At 32.8% G+C, this 13,689-nt stretch overlaps 1 protein-coding gene across 2 annotated transcripts; it reads right to left on the bottom strand.

Moving 5' to 3' along the window:
- Nucleotides 1-6,884: 6,884 nt before the first annotated feature.
- Vsp37A (Vacuolar protein sorting 37A) lies at nucleotides 6,885-13,167 on the bottom strand. 2 transcript variants are annotated; one of them, XM_089713476.1, is made up of 4 exons: nucleotides 13,065-13,167; nucleotides 12,228-12,712; nucleotides 11,402-11,708; nucleotides 6,885-7,140 (listed from the first exon to the last, which is right to left on the bottom strand). In XM_089713476.1, the coding sequence occupies exons 2-4, from the start codon at nucleotides 12,699-12,701 to the stop codon at nucleotides 7,016-7,018; spliced, it is 906 nt and encodes a 301-aa protein (XP_089569602.1). In that variant the 5' UTR covers nucleotides 12,702-12,712; nucleotides 13,065-13,167; the 3' UTR covers nucleotides 6,885-7,015. The 2 variants fall into 2 exon arrangements, with proteins under 2 accessions (XP_089569602.1, XP_089569601.1); XM_089713475.1 differs by having other exon boundaries at nucleotides 12,884-13,137.
- Nucleotides 13,168-13,689: the final 522 nt, after the last annotated feature.

The following is a 13,689-nucleotide window of genomic DNA, read 5'->3' as shown; positions in this document are numbered from 1 at the left end:
TTCACCCCCGTGGCTCCTCTCCTGTTGGTCGTAGCGTGATGATATATAGCCTATAGCCTTCCTCGATAAATGAGCTATCTAACACCGAAAGAATTTTTCAAATCGGACCAGTAGTTCTCGAGATTAGCGCGTTCAAACAAACAAACAAACAAACAAACAAACTCTTCAGCTTTATAATATTAGTATAGATTATGTTAGAGCTTACGAGTATAGCAGAGCTTACATACTAGGTAATAGGTATACTTCCATTAGCTGAACCGTCAAACATTCTGCCAAAAAAAATATTTTCACAGATATGGGTGTAATTTTATACCTAACTAGCGGTCCGCCCCGGCTTCGCCCGTGGTACAAATTTACGTTTTCTCTACATAAGAACCATCCTCGTACTTCAAGGAATATAATAAAAAAAGAATTATCGAAATCGGTTCAGCCGTTCTCGAGTTATGCGCTTACCAACACATTTTGCGATTCATTTTTATATATAAGACTAGCGGTCCGCCCCGGCTTCGCCCGTGGTACATGTTTACGTTTTCTCTACATAAGAACCATCCTCGTTCTTCAAGGAATACAATAAAAAAAGAATTATCGAAATCGGTTCAGCCGTTCTCGAGTTATGCGCTTACCAACACATTTTGCGATTCATTTTTATATATAAGATTATGTTTAAAATATAGATTATAATTCTATGTACATAAATATTGTAATGTGAGAAAACATAAACATGCACCACGGGCGAAGCCGGGGCGGACCGCTGGTATATAATAAATCTGAAGAAGGGTCAATTCTGTACATTGAAAATATTGAAAAAATAAAAAGCAGGGGGTGTTACTGGGTCGATACCAAACCCAAATATGTGATTAAAAAATTTTTTTTCTGTCTGTCTGTATGTGAAGACATCACGTGAAAACTAACGGTTCGATTTCGATGAAACTTGGTATAATTATACCTACCTTATTAGTTATTATCCAGGCATAAAATAGAATACTTTTTATATAATACGGAAAAATACGCACGGAGTCGCGGGCGGAAGCTTATAGTAGCACATAATATAATATTTGTTTCAAATCATATCAAAAAAATATTATTTTATCAATTACCTAACAACTTACTTGGAACAATACAACATTTTTATTAGGGATGTAACGATACCGATACCGATACCGATATATCGGCCGATTAATCGGCAAGCCGATATATCGGTATCGCCGATAATAAAACAACCGATACCGATATCAAACAATTCAAAAAACCGCGCCCAATGAACGATGCGGAAGGCCGGCCGCGCGTGCGCACTTAGTTTTCTGAAAAAACTACCAATAGTAAACTTTTATTAGGTACTGATTGTATGTGTATTACTTAAAGTTTAACTGACTTTGTAAAATAATAATACTAAAATAAATGGTTTTGTTGTTTTTTGATTTGGCATTTTTATTTAAAAGAATACGATTAACAGTTGAGTCTCTGTTAAATGTTGGTAACTTTTTATGCATAATTCACTATTTATTTTTCTACCAAGCCATCGATATCGGTATCGGTATCGGTATCGCCGATACATTACTACAAATATCGGTATCGGTATCGTATCGGCAAAATCATGTATCGTTACATCCCTAATTTTTATATTAAAACTAGAGGTCCGCCCCGGCTTCGCCCGTGGTACATATTTCGCAATAAAAGGTAGCCTATGTCCTTTCTCGGGTATCAAAATATGTCCATACCAAATTTCATGCAAATTGGTTCAGTAGTTTAGGCGTGATTGAGTAACAGACAGACAGAGTTACTTTCGCATTTATCATATTAGTATGGATTATATTTTCCGTGTTTTACACAAAAGAAACATAGCATTTGAAGTGAGTTATTTCTATGTCACGTGAATAGTTTACAAGATAATTAACAATAATTTATTCGTTTTAATAATAGACATAGGTAATTATACTACAGACATTGTTCATACATAATAATTATATTTTAAACCCATTTATTAACTGTCATAGGTTAGGTACATATTGACTAGAAGCTATATTAAGCACATAAATAAATACCTTACGTATTTATTTAACTTTATATCGTTAAAAGTGAAGTCCCGTGTCCCCTAGTGGGGTAAGGGGCAGATGCATTATACATCTGTTTCACTGATCGATTTTCTTTAGGGAAAAAGAGGATTTAAATCAAAGAATACGAATCCATAAAGTATCTTATCCATAACACAATACAAATCTATACATACTAATATTATAAAGCTGAAGAGTTTGTTTGTTTGAACGCGCTAATCTCAGGAACTATGGTCCGATTTGAAAAATTCTTTTGGTGTTAGATAGCCCATTTATCGTGGAAGGCTATAGGCTATACATATATCATCACGCTAAGACCAACAGGAGCGGAGCAATACGGGCGAAACCGCGCGGCATAGCTATTGTAATATAAATAGCCAATAGCCATAGTACCTACCTAATTGAAAAAAAAAACAGACAGATAAGTACCTACTTAGACAAAAAATATACTATTTTGGTATTTATATGTACGGTGCCGTGTTTAATATTTCCGCATGCGTTTAGTAAAAGAGGTTATTTCAAATATTACAAACAGACACTCCATTTTTTTTGTTATAGATTGAACTACGTATTCCGTGTTCTCAAAATTCTAAAGTCAAAATTACAAGATTTAATAATTGGCAACGACGCGATTTGATATCTGTTCATCTGCATCGCACTCAATTATAGTCAATCTTCAGTTTCTCAAAGTGTTTTTAACATTTTTTGTTAGATATTAAAGTTCAAGAATTATTATTATTATGAAAACAAGAAACGCCCCTTCATTTATATTTCTAAGGGCTGATTTTTCAATCCTTGGTTAAAACGTATTCGTCGAATAATGTATAATACTAATAGGTACCATTTTAAAAACGTATTCTAATTGGCCGTATTTGCCAGTTTACGTGACATTCTAATATTATCGTGTACTACTTTATTGGACGGATAAGTTTTAACCAAGGATTGAAAAATCAGCCCTAAGTATAAACTATAAAGCCATGTCACTACCACAATTCCACAAATAATGATTGCAATGACAGCTCATAAGTCAAAATCCGTCCACCGGATTGCGAAAGTAGAAAGAATTATACGTATACACTCGAAAAACATAATCATCTTGTTTCGTAGTTGTGTAAATTGAAACATATCTAGTTCGATATCTTGTGGATATCTTATTGTTTTAGTATTATTATTTATTACAATCCTATTATCCTACTAACATTATAAATGCGAAAGTTTTTGCAGAAGGATGTATGTGTAGGTGTGTATGTTTGCTACACGACAATACTACTGAACCGATTACAATGAAATTTAGCACACATAATATAAAGGGTAACTTGGATTAACAGTTAACACATAGGATATTCAATGGATTTTAGGATAGGTCATAGGAACTATGCGGGGTTTCTTTGAAAACGCGGGCGAAGCCGTGGGCGGAAAGCTAGTATTAATACATGGACAAGGAGCTAGTGAAGTATATTATAACGTGTTTATTTGTGAAATTCATAAAAAAATCCGTATGAGCACTCGTATAATAAGTTTGAGAACCACTTGAAGATGTCATTTCATTGTAATTAACTAATTATTCCCTTAAGAAAATTAATCATCACCTTCGTAAAGGTAATTAATGGTACTTCGTTTACCTTAACCTAGGGTTATAATATAGTCACGTTTTAGATTACCTACTGATAATAGTATCATCACCACAGTATATAAAACAAAGTCGCTATCCGGCCTATCCCTCCGTATGCATACTTAAAACTTTAAAACTACGCAACAGATTTTGATATGGTTTTTTTAGTTATAGATTTATATTTCTCGAATATAATTTATAATTATGTATAAGGTTTTAAACAAATGCGAAGCCAAAGGCGGAAAGCACTGCTTCGCCCGTGTAGTCGAAGAAAAATTCCAATAGTTCTCGTTTCCAGGATAAATAAAATCGGCCAATTGCGAGTCGAGCTCGCGCACTTAGAGCTACGAACAAACCTATTTTTTATTATCTTGTAACTATAATATTCCTATGCTTTTAGCAATTTTTCCTTCACCTATCTGTGAGGTTGCTTTTTACCAAATTCCAAGACTCTGTGTTCATGGTTTTGAGCCTTTGCCATGATAGAGCAAAAGCTGCATGTTCGATTATTATTCTATTCTTTAACATTTTTTCAAATATTTATGAGTTTTATTAAATACACAAATAACATTGGTAATGACAACTACAGTATTCTAGTATTTGTGATAAACATTAATAAATAAAAAGATACAAGTTCCGTATCATGTTAACGACATCTATTGAAAAACTTAAGAATTAACAGTACTGAGTACAATAAAGTTTGGTTAGAATTATTATACGCTGAAATTATAGTTTGGTTTGAAACAAATCTTTATACAATATAAATTATTATTGATAAACAATAATTTATAAACCAATTTTATGGTTCTTTATATTCAAAAGATAATTAACAGAAAATCTGCGTAAATCTTTATGATTATTTGTGAAATTCACAATATGAATAAAATTGGATACCTTAGTCCGTAGTTCGTATTCATAACATAGATAACATTAACAAATAGTCGTTAAATCTTTGTTTTAATACCTTTCAAATTTGTTAAGTTTAATTAGACATTGGTGTCATAAAATATTACGCGCCTACAATTAATTAAAAAAAACAAAACTTGTTTCTTGGTACAACTTACAATATTTAAAGCTTTTATTTTTGGGACATTATTTTTATTCTGTGGTATAGCGAAAAAAAATTTAAAGAAAATGTTAAGTTCATTCTTAATTCAAAATTGATCAAGTATCTACACCCGATGATGATATTTCGAAACTTTAATTTTTGTGTGTACTGTGTAATTTAAAAATTTAATAAAAACAGTGGAACTATGTAGGTAGTGAAGTACGTGCGTTTTTATTTTGAAATTAAATACCTAATTTTCATCAAGAATAGCAAAAAGAAGGTGGAGATGAGCCCGGTGAGTTTTTATTGCTCAATTATTATTATTGTCAAGTCATTTATTCATAAGTAAAATATATAACAAAAAATGGTTAAGAGCGAATCGTACTCGCGACATTGGGTTCGAGTTCCTCACAAATAAGCAAAAAACTAATATCACAGATAATATACTTACAAGTAATATCATAAAGCTGAAGTTTGCTTGTATTTGGTTAAAGGCGCTAATCTCAAGAACCACTGGTCCGATTTGAAAAATTCTGTACCTATTAGATAACCAATTTATCGAGGAAGTCTATTACTGTCTATACACTGTACATAATATTATATCATCACGCTAAAACCAAAAGGAGCTGAGTAATGCGGGTAAAACCGCGCGGTACAGCTAATTTGAAAAACTTTAAATTTTAAAAATTTATTGCAATTTTTATGAATGTTTGCACTAAAGTGATTGCTATCCAGGTAGATAATTCAAAGGTTTTGTTATGAAAAAACAACACCGTTTTAGGGAACATTATTTTATTAATGAAACCATTAAATATCAATTTACAAAGGTATGTAATTATTGCAACATTTCCCTTATTAATGTGGGACTTATAACTAGAATAAATATTTTTTACATATGTAGCCTGGTGCTAAATTACAATATTATTTACTAGCTGCAGCCCACGGCTTCACTCGCAAGGTAGGTAGGTACTGGTTCAAAATGTAGCCGTTATTTGATATTTAGTTTTATAGCATTCAAATGCTTTTTAAATGGGACATTTTTAAAGATTTCGAAAGGCGAAAGACGCAGGTTCTTTAAAAATATCTCAGGTAGCTTTTATGCTAATCCAGACAATAAGCTATCTGTCTACCAAATTTCATACAGATGGGATCAACAGATTTTGCGTGAAAGGGTAACAAACATACAGACATACAAACTTTCGCATATAAAACTAGTCTTACTCTTAGCACCAGGAGACAAACACACAAAATACAATGAAACATCTAAAATCTAAATGTATTATAAAGAGGTATTGGAATGTTATTTATTTCTAACTGTATAAAAGGCCCTTATTTCATACTTTTCCAATAATTTATAAGTACTTTTTAATTACCTTCTAATCATATGGATAGATAATTTGAGGACTTCATTTTATAAAATGTGGCAATACTTTTGATACAGAACGATCTATATCATCATTTTTAGGAGTCTTAACTTTATACTAGTATTGCCTGCACTTTGGCCCTTATATGTGTACTAGCTGCTCCGCGCGGTTTCACCCCCGTGGCTCCACCCCTGTTGGTCGTAGCGTGATGATATATAGCCTATAATCTTCCTCGATAAATGGGCTATCTAACACCGAAAGAATTTTTCAAATCGGACCAGTAGTTCCCGAGATTAGCACGTTCAAACAAACAAACAAACAAACAAACAAACTCTTCAGCTTTATAATATTAGTATAGATGAGTAAAATTGTATACCGGGTGTAATCGATAAGTGTGTGAGATTATTCCGTAACTATTACAGATATCAAAAAACTTTAAACTGATATTGAAAGTACTATACTTAATGAGTAAAATGACAATAATAACTTTTTAAAAATAATATGAGAAATACCCAAAAATGTAACATGAAACACTCCCATTATTTATCCCACTTAACGATTACACCCTGTATTATTATAGTCCATTTTAATAAACTATGAACTTTTAAAACTGCATATAGATATTGCATCAGAGATTATAATCCGGTACATTTACAATAACATTGATACTGTTGTTTATTCACCCAAATCTGACAAACTGCTTAACCAATTTGGATACGGTTTTGTGTGTTGTGTACTGATAATCATTTCATCATTCAAACTTAAAATTTAGTAGATTCAATCAGTTCATTCATCAATTCAGTTCAGTAGATAATTAATCTAGCCTACTAGTTAAACATCATAAGTCGCAACCAGAAAGGCAGGTTAAAATGTATGAAACACTTCTCACTTTTAATTCTAGCTTCTCGAGACACTAAGAAAAGAAAAAAAAACACGCATTTTATGTGGTAGCTTTATCCAATTGCGCTAATTGATGCGCCAACCTCTCTTCACGGGCGCGTCTTGCTTGACCGAGAGCCCGTTTTTCCGCAAACTTTAGGATAAACGTCTCTACTGATATTGTACCTGAAAAAATAAAATAAAATTTATAAAACTCTTAAGGGCTTGGTCTAGTAGTGCAAACAAATGCATCCTGTCATCCTATATGTAAATAATACAAATGTACTAAGGGAAAGTTGCTCCACTTAATTTTTAAAAATTAAATCATTCGTATGCATAATTTAATATTCGTAATAAGTACCAAAAATGACAATTTGAAACAATTTTCGTGAAAATTACACCGGGTGATTTTTTTTTATCAGTACACAAAATTTGCGAATACTTTCTATTGATATCTTCAACTTCATGTTTATACAGGGTGTACCAAAAAGTAGTGATGAACGGAAGCTGAGAGGTAGAGGACCTAGAGGGCTATCCGAATCACCCCCATGTATGTAATGCGATTTTTCGTATTTTCGGAGTTATGACGATTTTTTCAATTTTTCACCTATCGCCGAGTACGATGATATTTTCACTCATGCTGACGTCAATGATTGCGGAAGATGCTTGATTTTTTTTGTGTGCTAAGCTGAAAGATAGGCCAATTCAGTATGGTAACATTTACTATCGTTAGATCTTTGAATGGAATAAAAAAAAGAATGAAATGGCAAGAAAGATAAAATTACCCAGTATGTTCACCACTTCAAGGGCCCGTAAAAAAATAAAATCACATAAAAAAAGTTTTCCGTTTGACTTTTAAAAACTTGCTCTATCTATCAGATAGCTACCCTGAAAATTTCATTTTATTATTCAGAAGGCTTCAATCGAAAAATTTGAATCTAAATGTGGTAAGTGCAAAAATTGAATTAACATGATGATCATTAAAACCAATAAATAGGTGTTTAATTACCAGAAATTTTTAAAATAACCCCGCTGTTGCTCAATGCAAGTGCGACATCACCGTAAAAAGTAGTCTTTTAAATGTCTGAATGCCCTTTTATCATTTTTAATGGTTTCTTCTGCTACTATGAATTTCCGGGTTATTTCGTCCAAATTGTGGCAGTCTCTCGTCTTTGTAGTATCCCCACGGAAAATAATCAATAGGGTTTATGTCCGGGGACCGTGCAGGCCAGGCTAAAGGGCCAAGATACCCTGAAAGATGGATTGGTCGTTGCAGCCTGCGCATGCGCCGGTGAAGCCTGCCTTAAAGCCTGGCCTCCACGGTCCCTCGACCTAAACCCCATTGATTTGTTTCAATGGGAATATTTAAAAGACTTCGGCTACTTGAGAGAATGCCACAATTTAGACGAAATAACCCGGAAATTCATAGTAACAGAAGAAACCATTAAAAATGATAAAAGGGCATTCAGACATTTAAAAGACAACTTTTTACGGTGATGTCGCACTTGCATTGAGCAACAGCGGGGTTATTTTAAAAATTTCTGGTAATTAAACACCTATTTATTGGTTTTAATGATCATCATGTTAATTCAATTTTTGCACTTACCACATTTAGATTTAAATTATTCGATTGAAGCCTTCTGAATAATAAAATGAAATTTTCAGGGTAGCTATCTGATAGATAGAGCAAGTTTTTAAAAGTCAAACGGAAAAATTTTTTTATGTGATTTTATTTTTTTACAGGCCCTTGAAGTGGTGAACATACTGGGTAATTTTATCTTTCTTGCCATTTAATTATTTTTTTTATTCCATTCAAAGATCTAACGATAGTAAATGTTACCATACTGAATTGGCCTATCTTTCAGCTTAGCACACAAAAAAAATCAAGCATCTTCCGCAATCATTGACGTCAGCATGAGTGAAAATATCATCGTACTCGGCGATCGGTGAAAAATTGAAAAAATCGTCATAACTCCGAAAATACGAAAAATCGCATAACATACATGGGGGTGATTCGGATAGCCCTCTAGGTCCTCTACCTCTCAGCTTCCGTTCATCACTACTTTTTGGTACACCCTGTATAACTGATCAACTTTTACAAAGAAATTTGGACGAAATATAAAAAAAAATAAGCTTTCCATACAAAATGCATAACTCTATACATTTTTTTCGACCTAAGTTTCTTAGTGAAAGTTGTTCAGTTTAACTAATAAAACGGATAAACAAATTTTGTATATAATAAAAAATAATTTGGAAAATCCAAAAGTGCACGCCTCATAATTTTTTTTAAATATTTATTAATTATTATTTTTGTTTATTTAATAACAATTAAACCACATCGAATCAGACCCTGAAAAATGAAAGGGTTCTATTCCTGAGCATACTCAAGCGTAAGAGAAAAAAAAAGACTCGATTAGTAAAGTATTTCGGTCGCTATCGTGTTAACAAGAAAATCCTCCGCACATACAGACACACGGACGTCCAAGACAGAACTTTTTTAAACTGTTTTTTAACTAGTTTAAATAACAAAAATGACATCAAAAATATCATGAATGTTAAAAATAGTGTTTTTTCTTAATATGTGTGTGTATGTATTATCTTACAAGTGCAATGTATGATACATAAAGACATTTTAAGTTTGAAAAATCAGATGTTTTGCGCGAAGTGACAGTAGTACCCACCTCAACGCTTCGCTTATGAGGCGTGCAAAATGTAATGTTTGTGTTAAAAAATTATAAAATAGAAAAATACGCAAATGAAAACAAAGATATTTATTTCTGACTAGCTTCCGCCCGCGACTCCGTCCGCGCGGATGTCGGTCTTCGCGTCTGCTACAGATTTATTATATTATGTATAATATATAGATTTATATTGATAAACCTAATTAATCTTTTGCTAGCATTCTGATGCTTTATCGGTTGCACTGGATTTATCTCTTTTTTTTTTCAATCGCTTGAATGATATAGGATGGGTCCTTGATGGGCATCGAATGCTGAAGTCTCGAATCAATCAATTCTGAAAAGGGAAAGCATCAACGAATTATCGTTTTCGTCCTCTTTTTTTATTCTTCGCGTCTCTGTAACTTGTGTTTGTTTAGTTCTCAACACCCACTGAATTTTCTATGTTATTGTGATCTTCCATTACATCTGAGTTTTGATGATGTGATGATAATCCATTCGTTTTAATATTGGTACTTAGAGTTGGTGGACTAAACTAGAAATGGCGGACTAAATTTGTCAGCGCGTCTGTAAGATCAGAATATAGAACCAACATCCTGTGTTACAAAATTAATAATCAAACAACATGCCGCTACGTTGAAAATGACTAGAAGAAAAAATTAAAACACCTCGGCATATAATTTTGGAGTAAACAAATCATTTTCCCCGTATGGGGATTTCCCCGGATGAACTTGGGAAGTTCAAGTTCTCAATACAAGTCTATATTATATTTCGTATTTCTCAAACGAAAAATAAACATTTTTGGAACTTCAAAAAAAAATATATTATAAGAAAATTTATGAGCTTACTTTAGTTTTAAAGAAATATACATCCCTTTACTGACACCCCGTAAAATAAAGAAATTGTTGCCAATCACCTTTGCAATCTATTTGGTTTCATTAACTTTATGTTCGAAGATAATTTTTTTTCTAGTAGTTACACGCGTATTTTTTTCGTTTATTTTCCATATCGAAATCAAATGTTTAAAAATACGAATATTTGCACAAAACTAAGATAAAAATAATCAATTAACAAAAATATTAAATTTAATGAAGTAGAGCAACTTTCACTTCGGTATGAAGGAAAATCGAGCGTAGAGCACACGTCAGAACGCTCCGGCCCAAGGAGCGCGACTAAAGAAATTCGCTAGGATTTTTCCTAATTATTTTAAATATTTTTTTAATATTTAAAGAATTATCAAAATTCAAAAAAAATTTTTTTTAAAGGATTAATACTCATTGGTCTTCAACCAACTCGAATAAATTAATGGAAAAAATAACTTTTAGCAGTATTTATCAATAGATTTTGTAAGGCAAAAAATGGGAAATTTAATGAATTTATAACGTTCTAATTAGGAAAATCATAAGTTTTTCGGCAATTGTATTCAGCAGTTTTTAATAACGACTATATAAGGATAATAATGCGCTGATCAGATTGTATAAATTGTAATCGGTTGCAACGTAGTGAGTGCACAAACTTAGCTCGAAATGTCTTTGGGGGAAAGAGACTTATCTTGAAGGCCTGATTAAGGTAACATAAAGTAACTTTATAAATGTGAAAAAATTCACGCGCATTGCGTATATAACACTAATTGATAAACAAGAAAAAAAAATTCAGTTTATCATTTCATTAGCCGGGAAAAAATTGTCAAATAACTTGTTGAAAACGCAATTTTGCTAGACTGCAGCCTTAATAAACAAATGCTTATTCCATTGCATTAAATTACTTACCTAACAAAAACTGTTCAGCGATTGCCTCCGCGTCTTCATCGGCTTGCATCGCTGCGTTCTTCAAGCAATCCCTTATTTTATGCGGATCGTACATCTCCGACATCTTCTGATACTTTCTATTTAGTTCCTCGTAGTTCATCTTCAGTTGGACGATGGTGGATATCCGATCTAGTACTTTGGACTTCATCTCGTCTAACATTTGTTGTTTGGCGAGGTTGTCTTGCGCTATTTCCTCTATGCTGTTCATCAGTTCTTCCGTTTCTAAGTCTATTTCTGTTAACTGCGGATTGTTTTCTAGTAACTTGTCCTGGAAGTGGTTTTGTGATAAGGTAATTAATTTAAAGTTTACCCAATGCATTACAATATTAATAATTAAATTATTATTATAATTATTTAATTACAATGCATTGCCTGTTATTCAATGAGTTATTTAGAATGCAATAATTAAAATTAAAACATTCAAAATACTTTACAGAATTGAGTGAAAGACAAATTACTATAATGTTTGAATACAATAAGCAAAATTATGAGACTAAAGTTAACATCTACCTTATACCTACTTTAATTTAAAATGCTTATTGTGCATGATCATAAATTGCGTTATTTTTCTCTTTGAGCTAGCGTGCACGAGCAACTTTGTCTCCACAACTTTTTTGTCTCTCCCATCAATTTGTATGGGGAGTTGCGTCGCTACGTGCGCGCACTTTCATACTAGCCCATGGGTGGAGAGACAAAATAGTTGCGGAGACAAAATACTTGCGGAGACAAAGTTGCTCGTGCGCGCTAGCTCTTTGAGTATAAATATCTTTAACTATAAATAATTTACCTGCAAGTCTGGATTTTCCAGTATCTCCTGCAACTCTTCTATCGTTAACTCACTAAGCTCCGGAAACATCATGGAATTCACACTTATATGAGACTGTGGGCTTGTGTCTGTCGATTTATCCTCACTAGCTATACTTGGCGCCGATCTTTGGAATTCCCTTATAATAGCTTGTACTACACGCCCTAAATCAGAGTGTAATGTGTAGTTAAGCAGCCCTGGAGCGCCTATAACTTGGTTTGAATTATCGGCTAACCATGGATGCGAGAAAACTGGATTGATGAATATAGCTGGCTTCTCATTTGGGAATTCAGGTGGTAGGACGATATTTAACACCATGTTTCTGTTGTTTGCTGTGAATTCAACTTTGTACTCGCTAAATTCCTTGATTTCTGCGACATTAGCATTGAATATTTTTAGCGTGTCGATTTGTCGCTTTCTGATATCGTGGTCGGTGTAATACGTTCGTGGTAACATGGTTGGTATGACTGGAAGAATAATAAACGATTACATAAAGTTTCCTTAGGTTAAAACTTAAAACATATATATTGATGATGATGAGGAACAATTTGTTTGTCGTTCGTTACCTTAATAATTAATGTTCATCAATACATATTGATGATATGATTTATGTAATGCTAATAAAGGTATATCCTCACCTTCTTTCTTTTATTTTTCGATTACAATTCACAATTAAATGTAAAAATTTCATGAATAATTAGCATGAAGGTTTGCTTGACTAGGTATCTAAATAATGGAATTTACAAATCATACGTAACTCTCCATAATACTTAGCATTAAATTGCAATCAAATAAATACGAAACCATCAAATTACATACCAATAATTTTCTTATTTTGAAACACCACAACAAATCAATAGGTACTTGTGCAAATTTGACTCGAACCTCGAAGTCAAAAATGACAGTTGACATGTGAGTGACAGTCGATCATAGACACAAGAAATTGGGCTGCTAGCGCTAATAATATAAAAAAAATACCACGCAAGGCGCGACTTTTACCATGTAGGTACACACATTGCGGAATCTGTGACAAGGAAGAATTATTGACACTTTAACTATTGTGACGTGAAGAATTAGTGTATAGTGCCACAAACTTATCTGACCCGGTGACAGTGTCACTGATGTCGCTTTCTTTTATATAAACAAAATATTCCGTATGAAAAGTCTGTGAAAATGTGACATTTCAAAATGGCGGCACGTAGTTCCAGTTTTTGCCACCGGGTCAGATAAGTTTTTGGCACTGTAGTGTAATTTAACGTATTTCCATTTAAATATTTGCACACCCAGATAGTGGGTAGAATGTATTAGCGCCTTAACATTGTAATAACACCTTTTTTTGTAACTACATTCTTGCGAATAAATGTAATTTGAATTTAAATTTGTTCCACGAAACAATTTAAGCTGTTTATTTTATTAAAAAAAAAAAATACTTTGCCTATCGATA

This window comes from Colias philodice, chromosome 30 (genome assembly GCF_061535455.1).
Source record: "Colias philodice isolate Cphi_HAF_F1 chromosome 30, ilColPhil1 Martin Lab GWU primary, whole genome shotgun sequence".
NCBI classification, from domain to species: Eukaryota; Metazoa; Arthropoda; class Insecta; order Lepidoptera; family Pieridae; genus Colias; species Colias philodice.
This window is presented reverse-complemented; position numbering and strand designations above follow the sequence as displayed.

Bases quoted from the DNA above. Each gene is read 5' to 3' on its own strand.
- Vsp37A (XM_089713476.1), bottom strand. From the start codon at position 12,701: ATGTTACCACGAACGTATTACACCGACCACGATATCAGAAAGCGACAA. The intron at 11,709-12,227 runs GTAAATTATTTA...AACCACTTCCAG, and splicing joins TGGAAAATCCAGACTTGCAG to GACAAGTTACTAGAAAACAA. The intron at 7,141-11,401 runs GTAAGTAATTTA...TTATTTTTTCAG, and splicing joins CGCTGAACAGTTTTTGTTAG to GTACAATATCAGTAGAGACG.